The 18,656-nt window shown below is 44.4% G+C and overlaps 3 protein-coding genes and 1 long non-coding RNA gene across 15 annotated transcripts; 2 read left to right on the plus strand and 2 right to left on the minus strand.

Moving 5' to 3' along the window:
* The first annotated feature begins 109 nt into the window (after window positions 1-109).
* On the plus strand, window positions 110-5,106 carry bspry (B-box and SPRY domain containing). 2 transcript variants are annotated; one of them, XM_086135377.1, is made up of 6 exons: window positions 110-825; window positions 1,924-2,022; window positions 2,450-2,680; window positions 2,765-2,790; window positions 3,232-3,356; window positions 4,100-5,106. In XM_086135377.1, exons 1-6 carry the CDS (start codon window positions 328-330, stop codon window positions 4,633-4,635), a joined length of 1,515 nt encoding a protein of 504 aa, XP_085991503.1. In that variant the 5' UTR covers window positions 110-327; the 3' UTR covers window positions 4,636-5,106. The 2 variants fall into 2 exon arrangements, with proteins under 2 accessions (XP_085991503.1, XP_085991504.1); XM_086135378.1 differs by lacking the exon at window positions 1,924-2,022.
* coq4 (coenzyme Q4 homolog (S. cerevisiae)) lies at window positions 1,577-8,844 on the minus strand. Of its 7 annotated transcripts, none has more exons than XM_086135382.1 (8): window positions 8,746-8,844; window positions 8,005-8,148; window positions 6,711-6,807; window positions 6,521-6,623; window positions 6,316-6,445; window positions 6,087-6,180; window positions 5,801-6,000; window positions 1,577-3,888 (listed from the first exon to the last, which is right to left on the minus strand). In XM_086135382.1, exons 1-7 carry the CDS (start codon window positions 8,810-8,812, stop codon window positions 5,850-5,852), a joined length of 786 nt encoding a protein of 261 aa, XP_085991508.1. In that variant the 5' UTR covers window positions 8,813-8,844; the 3' UTR covers window positions 1,577-3,888; window positions 5,801-5,849. The 7 variants fall into 7 exon arrangements, 3 of the variants coding, with proteins under 3 accessions (XP_085991508.1, XP_085991507.1, XP_085991506.1); XM_086135381.1 differs by having other exon boundaries at window positions 1,577-3,891; XM_086135380.1 differs by having other exon boundaries at window positions 1,577-4,606.
* A 200-nt stretch (window positions 8,845-9,044) lies between these two features.
* On the plus strand, window positions 9,045-18,325 carry traf2b (Tnf receptor-associated factor 2b). 5 transcript variants are annotated; one of them, XM_086135376.1, is made up of 12 exons: window positions 9,045-9,333; window positions 11,826-12,037; window positions 13,026-13,104; window positions 13,216-13,314; window positions 13,879-14,040; window positions 14,113-14,187; window positions 14,327-14,401; window positions 14,685-14,894; window positions 15,046-15,349; window positions 16,987-17,135; window positions 17,213-17,263; window positions 17,328-17,474. In XM_086135376.1, exons 2-11 carry the CDS (start codon window positions 11,862-11,864, stop codon window positions 17,219-17,221), a joined length of 1,338 nt encoding a protein of 445 aa, XP_085991502.1. In that variant the 5' UTR covers window positions 9,045-9,333; window positions 11,826-11,861; the 3' UTR covers window positions 17,222-17,263; window positions 17,328-17,474. The 5 variants fall into 5 exon arrangements, with proteins under 5 accessions (XP_085991502.1, XP_085991501.1, XP_085991500.1 ...); XM_086135375.1 differs by having other exon boundaries at window positions 17,213-17,354; XM_086135372.1 differs by lacking the exon at window positions 17,213-17,263 and having other exon boundaries at window positions 9,049-9,333; window positions 17,328-18,325.
* Window positions 15,633-17,432, minus strand: LOC147191761 (uncharacterized). Its single transcript, XR_015103549.1, has 3 exons — window positions 17,283-17,432; window positions 17,067-17,206; window positions 15,633-16,906 (listed from the first exon to the last, which is right to left on the minus strand). It is a non-coding gene; the product is annotated as an uncharacterized LOC147191761 (long non-coding RNA).
* Window positions 18,326-18,656: the final 331 nt, after the last annotated feature.

The following is an 18,656-nucleotide window of genomic DNA, read 5'->3' on the forward strand; positions in this document are numbered from 1 at the left end:
TTAATCCTAAAATGCAACACTAAATATGATATCTATCCTCACAGTCATATATTATCCTCTGTGAAGAGCGGAGCCTCCATGAAGAGTGTATCCATCTGTCTGCCTGAAACTTTAAACCCACAAGTTCGACTTCCTGATCAATTTGGGACATGTCTTGGGAGTTTTTGCTGAGTCCTGTTACAAGCGACATGTCTACCCAGTTTCGTGTCGATTGGTGAAAACAGGTGTCAGGGGCTAAAACGCACAACCTGATGCTTTGGTCCCCAACCGATTGATAAAATTGGAATATTACTCGTTTATTTAAATATTTACAGCTTGGACTTTAAGATGTACAAACACAACAGCGCTGACACATCTCACTACTTCCGGGTAGCGCTCACCTGTTATACCTGCGCTACAGCGCAGACTCAGCTGCGTCCCGTTTGCGCACCTGCTACCATGATGACTGAGGAGCTCACCGATTTCACCTCACCGAAGAACGGCGAGGAAACTTCCACGGTGGTAAAAAGCGAGGCGATGAGCCCCGCGGAGCAGCCCATCTTCGCTGCGCTCGGGGGGGACGCCGCCTCCTCCTCCTCCGCAGCCGCTGGGAACAAGCCAGGCGGCGGGGCGAAGGCACCTGCTCTGACCGCTGTCATGGCCACCACCTCCGACAATGAGTCCGGGATCTTCTCCGGGGAGAGCGAGACGTGCGTGGAGCACGAGTCCGAGCTGGACTGGTTCTGTGGGACCGAGTTGAAGTTGATTTGCTCCCACTGCGCCATAGTTGGCTCCTGCCATGGACACTCCGTGACCCCCTTGGCCGATAGAGTCACTGCAGTCCGGGTGAGTCTTAGTCGTCGGTTTCTCCTGCATCTTCGACAATTTTAAGTGCATGTTGCAGTTTTTAAACATGTGTAAAAAGGCCGCACACCCTAATAAATAAATATGTATATAAATAAACACATTTTAAAAGTACTATTGCAGATTGCACTGTTCTTACGGTGTTGTGCAGACTTGTCCGTTGTTTGTAATATTTTCATGAAATACTGAAATTTGTATGAAAAACACTTCGAGCAGTGGCGTGCAAAGAGAGGTGGTGGGAGGGGCAGTGGGGAGCAGTTGGGCGGCTATCTAACAGAGAAGGGCGGGGTGCGGGGGGGGGGGCACCACATCTCATTCCCACATTGTAAACCTGGATTAGTTTGAGTTTACATGGAAAATACGAGTAAACGGTTAAGTAACAAAATAGCTAAATTTACAAATATGAGGTAATGACAATCATTTTGCAAAAATAAATTTCAGTTCAGTGGATTTAAATCCGAATCAAGATTTAAAATCTTTTGTATAACTAGTGGAAGAAGCGACTATCAGATTTTAGGGACAATTTAGAGTGTTCCATTAACCTGCCATGCATGTTTTTGGAATGTGGGAGGAAACTGGATTACATGCAAACTCCACACAGGAAGGCCGGAGCCGGAATCAAACCCTGCGCCTCTGCACTGTGAGGCCAACGTGCTAACCGGTCAAAAACCGTGCTGTGATTTTGAAGCTCTGAAAGCTAAAATATTTACAATCATATATGAACCATACAAAGTGAAGTATAAGTCTTTATTTCTAACTAACAATACTTGCACACATATCCGTGAGGGGCGTGGCTTTGCATTGGTTGTTGCAATGCTTTTGTACACTTAATGTCAAACGATGTGGACACTGGCTGTGAGCACATACCAAGCCAAGGGGCCAGCAGTGGATTGTGTGGAATTTGTTTATACATCTGACAGCACCAATAACTCAACATGTAAATCCCTGTAAGGGTGTGTGACATGTCAATCAGGTTTTTCTTTATTATCATCCCCATCTAATTCCTCTCCAGAGACAGGATTTTCTCGTTGCATTTGCACCTTCCAGCTCATTCTTTTTTTTTTTCCCCCTCCCAACCAGAATCACCTAGTGGATGTGTGTGAGAAAATGCAGATGCAGGCGCTCAGAATGGAAAGGTTCATCGAGTGCACACTCACAGCCAAGGAGCAAAAGCTTCAGGTGGGAGACGCGTCCAAATTCGCCCAATTCCACAAAAAATAAAATAAAAAAATCTTTTGTTTCTCAAAATAATCGGTTGCATAAAACTACATTCTATATGCACAATTCTGAAAACAAAAGAAGAGGGAGGAGTTATTGTCTTCATTTAGTTAGTTAGCTAGCTAGTGAGTGGATGATTAGTTATCGAGTTAAGAATCATTAGTCAGTCATTCAGGGCAGTTACATAGTTAAGACTGTCTTTAGTTAGCTGGGGGTGGCATAAATTAGTTAGGACTGAGTTTGTTGATTAGTTAGCTAGCCAGCTAACTAATCAGCTAGCTAGGAAATGGGTTGCATCTCGATTGTTTCACTCCAAACCCATACACACCATGTCATTGTGGACAATGACTACTTCAGTGCTCCTTGTTTATGCGCGTTACTGGTATAGGTGGCAGCGAGCATGGCTCGGGAGCGAGTGGTGGCCCGGGTCAGTGCAGCACGAGAGGCCCTCGAGGAAGAAGAGCAGCGCCTCCTGGAGGAGGTCCAACGGGAGGAGGAACGCGTCGAGCAGTGCCTCCTCACCCAAAGGGCTCACTGGGGCCAGGCCATGGTCAGCCTGTCACAAACACGCTCCCGCTTGGTGCACACGCTAACGCACTCTCCGGATGCACAACTGGCGGTGAGAGGCGAAGTCTACATGGTTTTGTTTTTGATAATAGTATTCATAAATAATTTGAGATTTGCATTCTGTCTCCACTTATAGACGGGCATTCAGGAGATTGCCGAAAGGTAAGGCAGGCTAACATGACTTTCTTTTTACATTACATTTTCACAATCCTAATGAGATGTAATACAATTGCACTAGATGGCGCGGACCTATCTTCACAATTATGACATGCCGGTATATGTTCCTCTCAAATATAAAATCATTCTGTCTACAATAGTTGGGGACCACTGCATTTGAGCCAATTTGAACAATGACCCAGCTATTCCAGCAGATGGGACTTTTTGCACAAAATGTTTGCCGCGTGGCTGTTGTACTACTGCCACCTATGGGACTGGAGTGCAATAGTGTCGCCCACCACATAGGATTAGCATTGTTTGGTCAGCGTTCTAGTTGCATTTCCTTTGACACAGTTATTGTGTTGGATGTCAGTTAAGTCATTGTGCTGCCATACCTGATTGGTGGTAAAATGCATCAGATAAAGTCAATGTGCCTTCTTCCTGTAGAGTGGAGGAGGCTGAGGGAGTGGCCCAGCCATGCGATACGGAGCAACTCAACATGAGGCCGGGCTGCAGCGATAGCCAGCTGCTGAGGGGAATGTGGGCCACTGCCATGCTGCACAGGCCAAAAGGTCAGTCGTGTGCATTATCCATACAGGAGGTCCTTGGTTTACGATGGTCCCAAGTATGACATTTGCATAGGGTCCCGCTCACCTGCATCCCTAAAGAGGATAAGCAATAGAAAAATGAGAGAGATTCCATTCCTGAAAAGTTTTTGAAGATCCAAATTGTCATTGACAAAAAGGTTTATTGACAACAAAAAATAGGTCGCATGACTGACAAAGTACAACAAAGGATGCTGGTAAAACACCAGGAAAACAAATCAACCCAAGACTTGCAAAAGGCAAGGAAAAAGTATAAACGGAAACAGCTTGTCAAATAGACAACAAAAAACCAAAAAGTCTGTGATAGAAAAAAAGGTGACAAATAATTAAAAACTATAAGGCAGCATTAAAACGTCTGGAAGAATTCACTACTTGTTGGCAGAGCCGTTAGCCGGATGAACCATCCGACAGATCCATGATAACTTGGAAGTCCTTAAATAGTTGGCTGATTAATGTTGGCTGCAGGTGTGCCCGCTGGAGGAAGGTCCTCCTCTGCCACCTGCTGGAGACACACAAAAACAGAATCTGACAAACTCACAGAATAAGATGAAAATCTTCGCCTTGATTTGATATATGCAATCTTGGTTCCATTTAATTTTTTTGCAGTCATGTAGCATGTCCCGTTTTCTATGCGAGTCCTAGCGCGTGGCCCTTTGTCCATTCTAGAACAACATTGGCCCTCTCGTAACATCCCGTCCTTATGTCTGCAGCTCACGGTTTGCCCTCTTTAAAGTTTGACGAACGCACCGCTAATCCCCTCCTGCTGCTCTCCGACGACCGCTGCACTCTGACCTTCCTCCACAAGAAGCCCCCCCAGCCGCCGCCTTACGACCCGGCGCGCTTCGACTGCTGGCCCAATGCCCTTGGCTCCCTGTCTTTGTCCTCCGGCACTCACAGCTGGGTGGTGGATGTGGGCCACAGCGCCGCCTTCAAGGTGGGCGTCTGCTACGTCGGGGTCCAGCGCAAAGGCTCCGGGGACGTGGCCCGCCTGGGACACAATGACCAATCGTGGGTGCTGTCCCACTATGACGGCGAGTACTCTTTCTGGCACGCGGGCGAGAAGGCGCTGCTCCGGGTGGCGACGAGACCCCAAAGGGTGGGCGTCCTGCTGGACTGGCTCAGTCACACCCTGCTGTTTTACGAACCGGAGTCCGCTGCTGTCTTGCACTGTGTTACGCCTAACTTCAGCGCCCCTTTGCTGCCGGCGTTTGCTGTGACTGACCAAAGTATAACCATATTACACTGAAACTGTCAAACTACTTCAAGGTGAAGTCAATCCTAAAATGTTCTTTTCAATATGTTCTATTCGCCGGTTCCATTTTGCTTCTTGCTGTCGACTGAAAATGACACCACAGTTGCTTGTAACTCAGGAAACAACCAATCATGACTCAGCGCCAGAAAACAGATGGATTTGGCTGCTTAACTCATATCACACAAACACAAAATGAAACAGAATGCCCTGTTTAGACCACTGGTGGTGCATAGAACATGCTATTGTAAAGAACATTTTGGGGTTGACTTCCCCTTTAACATGAAAAATGTGAAATCAGGGAGCACGGTATTTATCGCGAATATGCGAAGGATTACTATTATCGTAGTTTTGAGATTGAAGAGTAGGCTTTAATTACAGATGTTACGGTACTATATTGTCACATATTTGACTTTTTTAATGATGCTTTTATAATTAAAAAAAAAATTGTCATCTACCCAATGCCAATGCTGTTTACACAAAAATGTCATTGTTTTGTTTATTTTGTGTTTTGGGTAAATGAATGATTGCCGTCTTTCTGGTCTACAGTAGTCATACCTCCCTTTCGTAGTCCATTTCAATCATGGTAATATTAACAATATAAAACTATCACATTGATAGAGCAAATCAAGATATTTCTTCAATGCGTCATATGGGAAATGTAATTTTAAAGATCTTGTTTCCAAATCGGTGCGCCTCTAGAGTACCTGCCCAAGTGTGAAACGAAGCAACCAAGTAAATCTTTCACCCCATTATTATGGAAGGTTATTTAATAAATGAGCAGTGGCTCATTTGCATGAGACCGGGCTACCGTTTCAAACGAGTGACTTTCAGCAAAACAAAAAGTTGAAATATGTCACCAAAAAAATTGAACAGACGTTCTACTGCGGAACCTAGAAAGTGTTTGAAATTACAATTTTGAAACATGAAGAATAACGTCTTTTTTTTTTTTTAAACCATTTTCCGATAAAAGGCATTTTCTCAGAGACTGATGCAAACAGCCACAAGGGGTCAGTATTGCCAATCAATAAAGGCAAAATAAAAGGGCGCAGGAGTATTTACTCACTTGTCATTAAAAGCAGTGAGGCTTTGATTTAATTACCTTTGATACAAAAATATTTGTTAAAATCTCAACCACACACACACACAAACAACTCCCCACCTGAAGTCCATCAAATGTTTCTACGTGTTAAGGAATGCTCAGTGAGCATTTATGGGGGTGGCTGGATGTTGAGTTCTCTTCTCAGATCGTCCAGGCTCTGCTCCCATCGCCTCTCGTAGAAGACGCACAGAACGCAACGAGCCTGCAGGCCATTTCGCACCGCCCACGGGCCCAAAGATGTGACCAGCGACTGGAGACTTCTGGGGAGAGGTTGTAAAAGGAAACCATGTAACAAATCAACCAGGGCGTTGTGTTAATAAATGAACAATGAATGACAAAGCTGAACCTGGCGTTGAGCCGAAGCGGGCCCAACAGAGCTCCAAGGGCACACATGGGGAGCCCGGTCTGAGCGGCTTCGAACCATTTCACAGCAACTTCACCTGGGGATAGTTTGATTGATTGATGGATTTTTTTTTTTTTGTGCGGTGTGGTAATTTGTTTATCCGTGTGCGATAACATGGTAACTAAATTCCATCGCAATGAAGAGAGAAAAACGACATGAGGTCCCTGCTCACCGAGCATGTTGGTGGGCATTCCCAGCAAGGTGTGCAGCAGGTCGTGGACCTCTCGGTATCTCTGCATGACGTAGGACAGCTCCTCGTTGTCCACGAACTTCACGTGGGCCCGCGAGTCGGGCGTCACATGCTTAGAATCCAAGAAAAAAAATAATAAAAAACGGGTCAAGATGCTGTCGGTCAGTTCAACTGAGAATGAACTCACATTGTCTTCCAGGAAACGGATGTATTCCCGACCAAAAGATCCCTCGGGTAAGGAGGCCATCTTTTCCAAATCGAGTGTGGACAGGCGGATCTTGGGTCTCTCCCTACAGTTTCGCAATGACAAAACCAAAAACTCTTTCCTGGGGCCGCCGGATGAAGACTTTTTGGATCATGTTGCTGTGCCGACTCACGTGAGAATTCTGTATCCCTCGGGGTCGTTTCTCATGCGGTCCCTGAGGTTTAGCAAGGCCAGATGGCCTGTCGTTTCTCCGAGCACTGCAACCATGTCTGTGTGGGACATTTTTTTTTTTAAAAGAGATTTACGCACATACTGATCATCGGGCCGATTTTTTGAGTCTGGACCGCCTTGCGAATAATGTCGACAAAATGCAATCCTGAGTGATTATCATGTGGCAAGGGTGTGCTGAGAGTGATTTATTTATTTTACTCCTTAACATGCTCAAAAAAAATGGATGCGAGTGCTGATGTCGTGAATTTCCTTCAAGTAGAATCATCCTAGCATTTCCGGATGTTGTTAGGATAGCTTGTGCCATCAATCTTGTATCTGGAAGTCTGCCAGACATTTAGCAACTGCTGTATCTTTATCAACCAACCTCTATCTCAGAAAAGTTTACCTCAGGTTAGATAGTAAACTCCTTTTCCTGTGTGGCCCAGACTTCTCGTCATCTGAAAAACGTTAAATCACTCAATGGAATCTTAACTATCTGATTGGCTTGTGTTTCACCTTAGGTATGAAGCAGTTTAGCAGGCCAAGCTAAGACTGCCACTGACTCACTGATCAAGTCTTAACTCTCTTCATAGTTAAATAACGAAACCGAATCAAATGTCAAATCTGCATAAATTATACACCACACTGATAATCTGTTTAAATTTCAATATTTACAATGGCAAATCCTTATGCGTTTGGTCTACACCACCAGAGGAGATGGCCATTCATCCCCACTACCTTCTATACCGCTTGTCCTCAATAGATGAAGTCATTTTCAGCTGACTTTGGGGGGGAGGGTTGGTCCACCCTGGATTGGTCGCCAGGCAAGTAAACACAAACAACCATGGGAATGTGGCTGTGAAGGAAATTCAATCAAATGGCCAAAGCCAAGATTCAAGCCTGGTATCTCGGAACAGTAATACAGACGGACTAACCACAATGTTGGCCAGAGCAGAACCTGTTTTGTGGAAATGAAAGTCTAACTGACAAACAAATCACAATATGATGAAATGAAAGCTGATGAGGTCTGGGATAATCACAGATGTTCCTTCGTACAAAAGGCTCTTAAAATACAATGAAACTGAAGAAGCGGACAAGATCAGACACCTGGTGTCTAAAACCGTTGCTTTTCCTTGACAAAACTTTCAGGTTGACTTATGTGTGTGTGGGCAGCACCTACTATTCTTTCTCGACTTCATATGCAAAGTAAAGGGAAAATAGAAAGCCCAGGTAGTGTCCTGATTGACTCTTCTCACCGTGCCTGTAGGGGTCCTGCAGTGCGGCGATCCCCGAGCCCACTGCCAGCAAGGCCTTCTGAATCGCAGAAGTGGGGATGTGTCCAGGATAAAGTTCTTCATGGTATCGACTATCTGTCAACTTGCTCCTGCGCTTCACACATGCTGCAGAGCCAAAAAAGGGGCAGGATGAACAACCTCATACCAACATCATTACTGCAAAGAGAAAAAAATCTGTGTTCCCTGATTTATATCCCAGTTCACTGACCAATTCCCAGCTGCACGGCATATTTTAAAGAAATTAATTTATTTGTCCAGCGGGAAATACGCTGCTCTATTGCAAAAATATGTGATATGACAATCATTTTGAAGCTAATTTTCACCAATTGCACATCCACCAAACAAGATATGTTCACATTTAATACAAATGACACATAAGCGGACACGAGTTGTACAAAATCAATCAAAAAAACCCGCAACGTGTCTCCAGCTACAATTCCATCCAAAACCGACGAGGCTGTTTGTACAGTATTACAAATAAATTAATAAAAGAGTATAGAAGCGTTTACTTCTGCAACATAAAACCAGCTAATTTCGACTATCTCCACTAGCCACTGGCTTCCCTCAATGTTAGCAGGAATTCGACCTCCACCGTGTCATTTACACCGTAAGAGTTATTCTCGTTTTCAATCATTTTTCAAAACGCTGCACGTCACAACCTTTCCCATTATACTTGAGAACGTCAGCGGTAGAAATTCATACCGTTCGCGATCACCGTGGAGTGCCTGTTACCCAGTCGTGGTAGCGGTCGAGCCACTCGAGGAAACATTATTTTGACGTTCGATAATACGCATGCGTGGTCGACAGATTTTTTTTTTTAATGTACTGCAGTGTCCACTGCAGCCGCACTTTCGTCTTACCTCTTTGCGGGTTACTATGTTGGCATCAACAACTTTAACATCGCCTTTACTTGTCAAAATGCTGTTAATCAATCAAAAAAAGGTCGTAAAGTATTTTCACACCGATTTTCTGGGGGGGGGGGGGGGCGAAAGTTAATACAGTATGTGACGTCCCACGGAAAGTCAGTTTAGCTTTCGTCAAGGCGACGTTTATATTTGCAATACATTAGTAAAATCGTAATTATAATCAGCGATTCTAAATATACACTGAGGCTAAACAGCCTCGGTTTATAAGAGTAGAACTAGATGACCACAGGACAAGACGAAATGAAAACCGTTTAAGGGTGTGCTGAAGGTGACGTGCGTGTGTGGGTGGACTTATAAACTAAGTTAACTAGGACTGCGAGTTCCCTTACACCGAGTGTGTCGATTGAGCCACTCTGACAATTCGGTGAGTAAAATCCCTTTTGTTTTTGTTCCATTTTCAAAGCGACGCATGGCAAGTGAGAGAGAGAGAGCGGGCAAGCATGATACAAATGTAGAGCGGTTGCCAGACTGACAGTCGAATTACACGGTTGGCAAGCCTATCCAGTTATTGTTTTGTGTTTTTTTTCCCCCATGGAAGGTGTTTGTACTAATGTGCAAGACAGTTTTAGTTGCGTTGGAGAAGAATTTACTTCGATTAAAACACTTGGTGTTATGCTTTTGTGGCTATGTTCATGTGACCAAATATGGCTGGAGTCATTGTGCAGGAAGTTCGCTTACTTTTCTTATCTGGCCTTCATCATGTTGTTGTGAAACTGTCTTTCTACCTTTTGCATGCAAGGATATACTTGGGCATAAAAGTATGCAAACGGTGAGGGCCTTCCCCGGATCGTTATTGTTGTTGTAATAACACATTCCTAGCAGCGTGTTTGTTGTCAAAGTCTGTGAAGTATAGTATAAGTCAATGTTGTGGCGATGCATGATGGATTCGGAAAAAAAGTTTTAAACCAAACATTAGAAACAGAGTCTCTCCTCTTGTTTTATGTTGAGAGGGAAGAAATTTCATCTGTGCTGTATGTACATTTGACAATAAAGTTGTATTCAATTCAATTCTTAAACTACAACCACAGTAATAAACATATTCACACATTATTGTATTAAGAAATGTAGAATTTTTTTTGGGGGGGGGGGACATTGTGTTGTAGTTGCACCTTTTCAAACAAGACTGAGATTTTAAATGGAGCTCGGTAAGCCATGCTTAAATAGTAGTTCACGTGACTCTTAAAATGAATGAAAATACCTTTGACATGTCTCATCAGCATGCCACGCATCTTGATCACAAGATAAGTTTTATTGAGGGAAGTAAGAGGCTGAAAAGTACCATCCACTGTAGATACAGTTTGTCCAGTTTTACATCCCCCGTGAAACAATACGTTATTGTTTTATTGCCTTGACATCCTCTTGTAACCCATCCCCTTCCTTTGAAAGCGCAACAAAACCCAGCAGAGCTTCTCTGGGTAGTCTCATAATGAGGGAGGCTAAGGTCCATACCCCTGCTCTTGGATTTTTCAGTGACTGCTTGTTCATAATACAGTAACCACAGAAGTTTCGTTGTTGTTGAACTTGGCATTTAAGCATAACTCACACCTCATAATTGATGAGCACTCCTTCATTTTTTCTGCAATGGCATTCAAAGAAGCTGCGTGAAGCCCACATAGCACTTCTTGTTGTTCTTTTTTTTCACTGTTATTTAGAAATGATCATGTGTGTGACCTCATATGTGATGACATCTCCCGGTTGATTGGAAATAACACGCACACACAATCGCAACTGAACCACATTTGCGTGAAAAAATCCCCAAAACGCGGCACGCGGTCTGTTGCATGACTTGCAAGTCATTTCAAAACAAACGATCCAATACTCGTGGTCATAATGAACATTCAGTACTGTTCTGAATGACCCCATTGTGGGTAAAGGTTCTCGAGCACGCTATGTTGCAACTTTTTAAACTTGGGGGGGTGGGGGGGGGGTGTTCACAGTATACAAGAAATAGTGAGATTGTGTACCTTCAATGTAGTACCACACCGAGCACCGATGAGATGCTGCGAAATTCAGACCCCAAACTACCGTAAGCTCCACTGATAGTCGTCGTGATTAAATGCTGATGAGAAGCGCCGCCTATGCTGTTAATGTCCTCGGGATGTGTGAGTTTGTTCACTTGAGCGCATGCAAAAGGTATGTATGCCGTGACTTGTAGCCGCTTATCGCGCTGCCATCATGTTCTCTCGATGACGATATGAGCATCTGCCACACTCATGACGAGCGAACTGAACTTGACGTGCCCACATTCGATTAGATGTGAAAAATGGACAACGTTGTCGGTATGTCCTGCCGCATACCAAATCTAACTGTACGGTCGCGCGGTGCGATATCACAATCTGTCGCAATTTGTTTTCTTACAGATTTGTTTGCCAAAAAAAAAGGCCAGCTCACACAAAAATTGTATTTGGGTCCAATGATCTAACTTTGTGTATTAAAGCAATTAAAAACTCCACATGCTGTGTGTGTATTGGATATATGTACAGTCAAACCTTGGTTTTCGAATGTCTTTGTTCTCGACCAAATCGGTTTTCGACCAAAAATTGATTTTTATTATGCCTCGGATTACGACCGAAAATCAGTTCTCGACCAAACTGAGCGCCCTTGAATGTGCCACTTGACTCCTCTCGCCATCCTTACACGAGGAAGTGACGCTTCCTCGGGTAGCGTTCCATTGTGAGCAGACGGGTTCAATATTTTTAAAAAGAGCGTGGTTTCGGTTTTCGAAAAAATCAGTTTTTGAACAGCCTTCAGGAACGGATTATAGTCAAAAACCCGAGGTATGACTGTACATGTATTTTATTTTTATAGCATTATATCCCCAATTGAGCTACCCCCCCCCTTTTCTTTTTTTAACAGTGTCCGTCCTTGACTAGTACAGTTTAATGGAGAAGAATGGCCCGAGTGTGGTTGGAGAGCAGCAACTCTTTACCAGGGATTCCCCACAGCGTGCTGTCGGTGCCCATGGAAAATAAATACAAATGTCAGCAGTGTCTCCAGGTCCTCAGGAAGCCCGTGCAGGCTCAGTGCGGCCACCGCTTCTGCGTCCACTGCTTCAAGCAGCTCACCAGGTAGACTGCGAGTCCTCCGTCCACTTTCCCCTCTTAACTCAATGCTCTGGCCTCTCTCTGGGCTTTTTTTTTTTGTCTCGCTACACCCAAGACTAATCATCTTATGCAGACTCATCTGTCGCATGACAGGACTATTGTGGTGTCAGTGACTCGCAAGGATGTGGCCATGGCGCCTACTCATGTTGAAGGTGGCGCTCTCTCTCTCTTTTAGTTTCACATACTGTCGATCTGATATTAGTCATGGAAGTTTTGGAATTCCAAGCAAAGTTAATTGAGTTCATGAAGGTCAAACAGCCATTTCCGTGTTTCGGTTACAAGAGGCGTGCTAACTTCCGGTCACTAATCTCATGCTTGGAGATATCAGCAAAGTGTTTCAAGTATACTAAGTTTTGCTGAAATTCAGTTAGCATAAATGAGTTGATTTCCTTTTTGCTCCGGTGATCCAAGTGTCAGCGACATGGATGATGCCCCGCTTGTTTGGAATAAACAAAAGCCGTTTGTCTCGGTAATTTACACCGGAAATAACCATGGGGGAAAAAAAAAGTGTCAGTACAAAGTGGCGAATGTGTCTGTATGTTGTGATCGTATTTATACCGGTAATTGTTTTTATCCGACGCAGTATCGTATGAACTGATTTATGACTTCTGGTTCCCACGGGAATAATTTGACTGGCCTTGCTTGAAATTTCATGTAGACTTCATTTGGCTCGCTTGTTTTGAACTAACATGTTTGTAATTCGGGACTTGCTTGAAGCTGGAAGACTTGAGGATTAGGACTTGCGCATTCCGTTTTTGATGATTATGATGTCATCGATTTATTTTCCTATTTTTTGTGCCATTTCTGAAGGAATTGCTGTTCCTTGTTTTGATACATTTCGTATCTTCTTCTTGTTTCATTGGTAGATTACTGGCTGTCACTTTTGTTGTTTTCAACTGTTCGAACGGCAAACATTTTATTATTTTTATTTGTGTGTGCTTTTGTACCTCAGTTCAGGCCCAAAGCCGTGCGAAGCCTGCCGCCAGGAGAAGATCTACGAGGAGCCCACCTCCATCCTCAACATCAGCGAGGTAAGCGCTCTAGAATGTGGACGACATTGTTCTCCAGTGAGACACGAATTCCCCCCCCCGTCTCGTCATAATGAGGGCATGTTTTCAGTTTGTTTGCTCACCTTCTGCCAGGCCTTTCCGGACAACGCGGCCGGTCGAGAAATAGCGAGCCTCCCCGCGCAGTGTTTGAATGCGGGTTGCAGCTGGAAAGGATCCATTAAAGAATACGAGGTGAGGATTGATTTTTTTTTTTTTTTCGTGTGTGTGTTGTGTTTTGAACTGCTCACGTGACCACCTCACACTCTTTAAAAAGTCTTTATGGTTGAGGAGAGGAAGTAAAACTGAACATACTTGCCTGGAAAGTCCCGCCTTAAACCGGCACAACAACTCACTGGGAAAGTACCAGCACTGACAGGAAGGAAAGGGGAACACACACACACACATGCACACGCACGCACACAAAAAGAAAAATACAACTGGAGATTAAATTGCCCGTTGATAGAAGGTCAAATCGTTCGGGCGATGTGGGCTTGATTGAATTTGTTGTGTTGTGCAAAGTTTTCCGTTTGAACTTAGTGGCGGGAATATGGGGGCAAGATGAGTCATAGCAGGAAACGGTTGCACTTTGCACTCTTTGCAAATGCGGTTTTCAACCGCACTTGAACATTAAAAAGAATATATATATAAATTTAAATTCAACTGTGGATAGCTCAAGCCATAGATTTTTTTATCGGCAGTGTTTGAAAGGGGAGCGGGAGAGCAAAGACTTACAAAAAGTTTGTCCCGGTGTTCCAGACGCAGCATGAAGGCTCCTGCGAGCTGGAGCGCGTGCAGTGCGAGGCCTGCCAGGCCTTCCTGTTGCGCTCGGAGCTGGAGCGACACTGCGAGAGGGAGTGCGAGGCCCGAATCCTCAACTGCAAATATTGCAAAGTGTCATGCAGCTTTAAAGACATCAAGGTGAGCTTCGCTTGGCACGCCATTGCTTGGGCTCAGTGAACGCCACAGCTCTTTTTTTTTTTTTTTTTGCAGGCTCACGATGAAGTGTGCCTCAAGTTCCCGTTGCAGTGCAAAGACTGCGGTAAAAAGAAGATCCCGAGAGAAAAGGTGAACAGCACGTTGAAAATGAAAGAGAAGTGATCATACTTGAAGTATGCCATCGGACGGATATGATCTCATCTTTTTTTTTTTTTTAATCTCTCCGAGGTCGCCAACTCACCATAAACTTTCTGTTTCACCTCTCCAGTTCAACGATCACCAACGATCCTGCCCTAAGTCCAAGAGCGCCTGTCCTTTTAGCAAAGTGGGCTGCAAATTTGTGGTGAGTTCCTCACAGGCCACAACATTAGGTACACCTGTACAAGGGTCAAAAATGCAAACCAGAATACTTGATTGGCACTTTTATGGTTAACTTGGCGACAGAGGAGGCACAAAATATTGGAAGCAGCTACACCCGACGACAGGGATGTCCACATTTTTTCGTTTGAGGGCCGCATACAGGAGAAAAAAAATGGAAGGACGAAAGGGGCGCTTTAAAAAAAAATGGTCAGCTTTTTGAAACACGCTCAAGTCATTCAAGAAAGCCCATTCCGATCAACTTTCAGCTGGACAACGGCAAGCTGAGCGATCATGAACACGGTAGCGTCACGGAGCACCTGCGCTTGCTGCTGCCCATGGTTCTGTCGGTGGCACGGCCGCCCCGCGCAGAGGCCCCGCTCCCCAGTGAGTGGCAAGAAGATTCGGGTCTGGGCCTGTACAGGGCTCCTGAGGAGGGAGCCTCGTCCCCTGTGCCTCCCGTGGACCAGGACAAGAAGGTGTGTATATGTAACTATTTCTTTCAAGTATTACTTTTCATAATCAAAAACACTTTTGTATAGTAACTTATTAAAAAAAAAAAAAAATCCTTTCGTGAGCAAATTCGTTGAATGAATCGTTCTAGTCAAGTCGTGTTGCGGTTGTGCCCAGATGAGCGCCTTGGAGAACATCGTCTGCGTTCTGAACCGCGAGGTGGAGCGCAGCTCTGTGACGCTAGAGGCCTTCTCGCATCAGCACCGCCTGGACCAGGACAAGCTGGAGAACCTGAACAACAAGGTTCAGCAGCTGGAGCGGGCGCTGGCCATGCGCGACTTCCAGTTGTCCGAGACAGAACAGCTGGTGCGAGAGCTGCAGTTCTGCACCTACGACGGCATCTTCGTCTGGAAGATCTCGGATTTCGCTCGCCGCAGGGTCGACGCTGTGGCCGGTCGGACGCCTGCCATGTTCTCGCCGGGTGAGCGGACGCGTTCGCACATGAGTCTTTGGAGTTTGACGCGCTGCTGTGCAACTACTTAGAAATCCAATTCGGAAGCCTCAGTCATTTGATTCTGATCGGGGATCTTTTCTAGCCCTCGTGCGGAGGTGGGCAATTATTTTCCCACCATTGGCCAAATGAGAAGCAGAAAATATTGTGGAGGGCCGGGCCAAAATTTTGAAATCTACTCCGGTTTAATTTCTATGTTGAAATAAGTAAATGACATTTTAACTTTCCATGAAGATACCACAAAGTCTTTGTATGCCACTAATAATGTAACATAACTCACAGCATTTTATGTCCCAACTGCCAAACAATGCAGGGAAAAAAGTCGTAAGCAAGCATGTTTTCAGTGTTTTGTTTTGTTTTTCTTGTTCACTGAGCTAAATGTCGCCTCAGTTGAGCTTCGACAAGTGCATCCAAGCAGATTGGAATGTTTGAGGTGGAGATGTGAAGCACACCTGACAGATGCTCATCAGTATGAGAGTGTCTGTACCTGGATTTGGTCAACTTGTTTTGTTGCTCCGGACAAATGAGCGATGAGTCCACCAAGCGCTCTAGAACGAATTCCCCCCTCCGAAAAAGACTTCTGGTTCTTCGCGACGTTGAGGGCTATCACAAAGCTGGTCTTGGTACCTGCTTTCCGGGCTGCGTGTAGCTTGGTGAATTGTCCTTGTTGGGGGTTTTTTTCTAGCTTGGCTAGCAAATCTTCGAAAAGCTGCGCTCTCCCAGCTTCAGTCAAACGTCTGAATTTTTCCGCACGGTTCGTCTCGTCATGCCGACTCACGTTATCGTCCTTCAAGATGGCGACCGGCTCACTACAAAATAAATACACGAGTCTACCCTTAATTTCAGTAAACAAATATTTAACAGTCCGTATTTTCTGGAAACCAGAGCATTCCGTTTCCACCTTTATTTAATTTTTTTTTTTTTTTGGGGGGGGGGGGGCGAACATTTTGAAGGGGTACCATTACCGTGACTTGCTGCTAATCGCGCGGATTCGGCCCGAGTACCTGTACGTAAACACCCACGCACACCGGAAACAGGTTTCAAAGTACAAGTTCTGCTGTTTTAGTCCACGCACGAAGCAAAAATTTCAAACTCGGTTTTATTTTCTGAATTCCAAATAGCTTATCACAGGCCAATACGAGACGTGCTGCGGCCCAACGTGCATTATCTAAAATTTGGGATGTGCTGTAGCTTTTATTTTCTTAATTCCAAGCAACTCTTCCTGGTCCGTAATAGCAGGCCCGCGGGCCGGTATTTGGCCCAGGTCTGCCCGAGTAAATAGGAAAATTTGTGACCAGTGAAGCACGACTCTGCAGGGTGCACGTGTCTTCCATTTGTTCATCTAATTGAACAGGGCTTGTTTTGAACATGTTTTGCCACTGTTGTCATCTGTCAAAACCTCGAAGTTGTTTCCCCGCTTTCGCTCGATGGGTGCCACGTCTCCATCTCGAGCGAGGCATGTTGCTTTATGCGCGTTGGCCGGCAAACGCGGGGAATTTCCAGCAGCTCCCCTCCGCCCTTGATGTCCTACGGGGAGAGTTCAAGAGGCTTCGTTTCAGGCTGGCTGGCTATCACGTTTCATGTTGTCCTCTCTTCTCTGTCGTCAGCATTCTACTCCAGCAAGTACGGCTACAAAATGTGCCTGCGCTTGTACCTGAACGGCGACGGCACAGGGCGGGGGACGCACCTGTCGCTCTTCTTTGTGGTCATGCGGGGGCGCTGCGACGCGCTGCTCAAGTGGCCCTTTAGCCAGAAGGTAGGAAGGGGTGAAGTACTGTATGTCTCAAGTCTTGACCTTTAAGTTTCAGGCAACTCAAGTTGCATCATCTGCAGGAGAAATGATTTGCGGGATTTGGGCACAGTCACTTGCTTGAAACTCAAAAGGTGAAGATGGGAGACTAACCTTGCTCCGTGACGGGAAAGCCAACTCTACGCCGGTGTCATTCAGGTGACGCTGATGCTGCTGGACCAGAACAACCGCGAGCACATCATCGACGCCTTCCGTCCGGACATCTCCTCCACGTCTTTCCAGCGACCGGCCGGCGAGATGAACATTGCCAGCGGCTGTCCGCTCTTCTGCCCGCTGGGGAAACTGGCTGCGAAGAGTCCATACCTGCGCGACGACACCATCTTCATCAAGGCCATCGTGGACCTGACAGGCTTGTGAGGTGAAGACTGTGGAAGTTGCCACCCAAAAAAAAGTACCATTCACACAAAAGAGTGTATCATTATTGACTAGAATACACGCAGCTCACTGGAGAAGCTGTTCTATGATGAGCTGATCATGTTATCATACTACACGAATAATAATAATACATACATTTAACATACCATACCACCCCCCACTTGCATATATGAAAAAAATATACTGTATTATTGTTTCTTTTTTATAGTTGATAAAGTCCAGCACCAAAGGGATTTTTAAAAAACTAATTATATATATATATATATATATATATAGTATATATATACAGGTATATATATATATATATATAAATAATTATAATTTGGGGGAAAAAGTAAATTTTGAAACTTTTTAATTACATAATTCAAAACATGATATATTTTTAAATAAAATGATATATTATTATTTTATTATGTATATATTATTTATAGATCATGACAAATATTAAACATACATAAAGAGAAATGTGTTGAATTATGTGAACAAAATATTTTAAATTGGAATTTGTATGTGAAATACTCAAGCATATTTTACGGTCATACGTGTATTGAAATGAAAAGTACAAACATATATCTTCATTATTGCGTGCGGCTCTTGTATTGGCTCTTATGCCTTACTTGTACTCTTTATTTCTATAAAGAAACAATGTTGTACTGTGCATTTAGTCAAAACATGTTTTGTTAATTCTGTAGTGCAGCTAATATTTTATCCGTTACTCTACTTTGCTGTTTTTTTTAAATTAAAACACAAGTGGGAAAAGATGATGCATTCCTGTCTCAGTTACAAAAGGAAATGTGCGCAGTTGACAATTCGTTTACGGGTCATTAAAAGCAACACAACACGCATCATCACAAGATTGAGTACGGACGCGTGTGCGCAAGTGTCAGAAAACTTCAGAGAGACTTTTGGAAGCTCCAAAAAATTGAACTGACAAAAGGAACAGGACAATATGCTCTATACAGTACTCGGAATTTTTTTGCATCCTATTTTTTCATCTGTTTAGTATAGCCCTGAAAGGCTAGAATACTACAAATAACAACAGCCCAATGTCAATTCAATGATTTGAGGTCAACAATGAACTGTTTACGTCTT

This window comes from Hippocampus guttulatus, chromosome 17, assembly GCF_054856545.1.
Source record: "Hippocampus guttulatus isolate MCC_2025c chromosome 17, RoL_Hgut_1.0, whole genome shotgun sequence".
In the NCBI taxonomy this organism is placed as follows: domain Eukaryota; kingdom Metazoa; phylum Chordata; class Actinopteri; order Syngnathiformes; family Syngnathidae; genus Hippocampus; species Hippocampus guttulatus.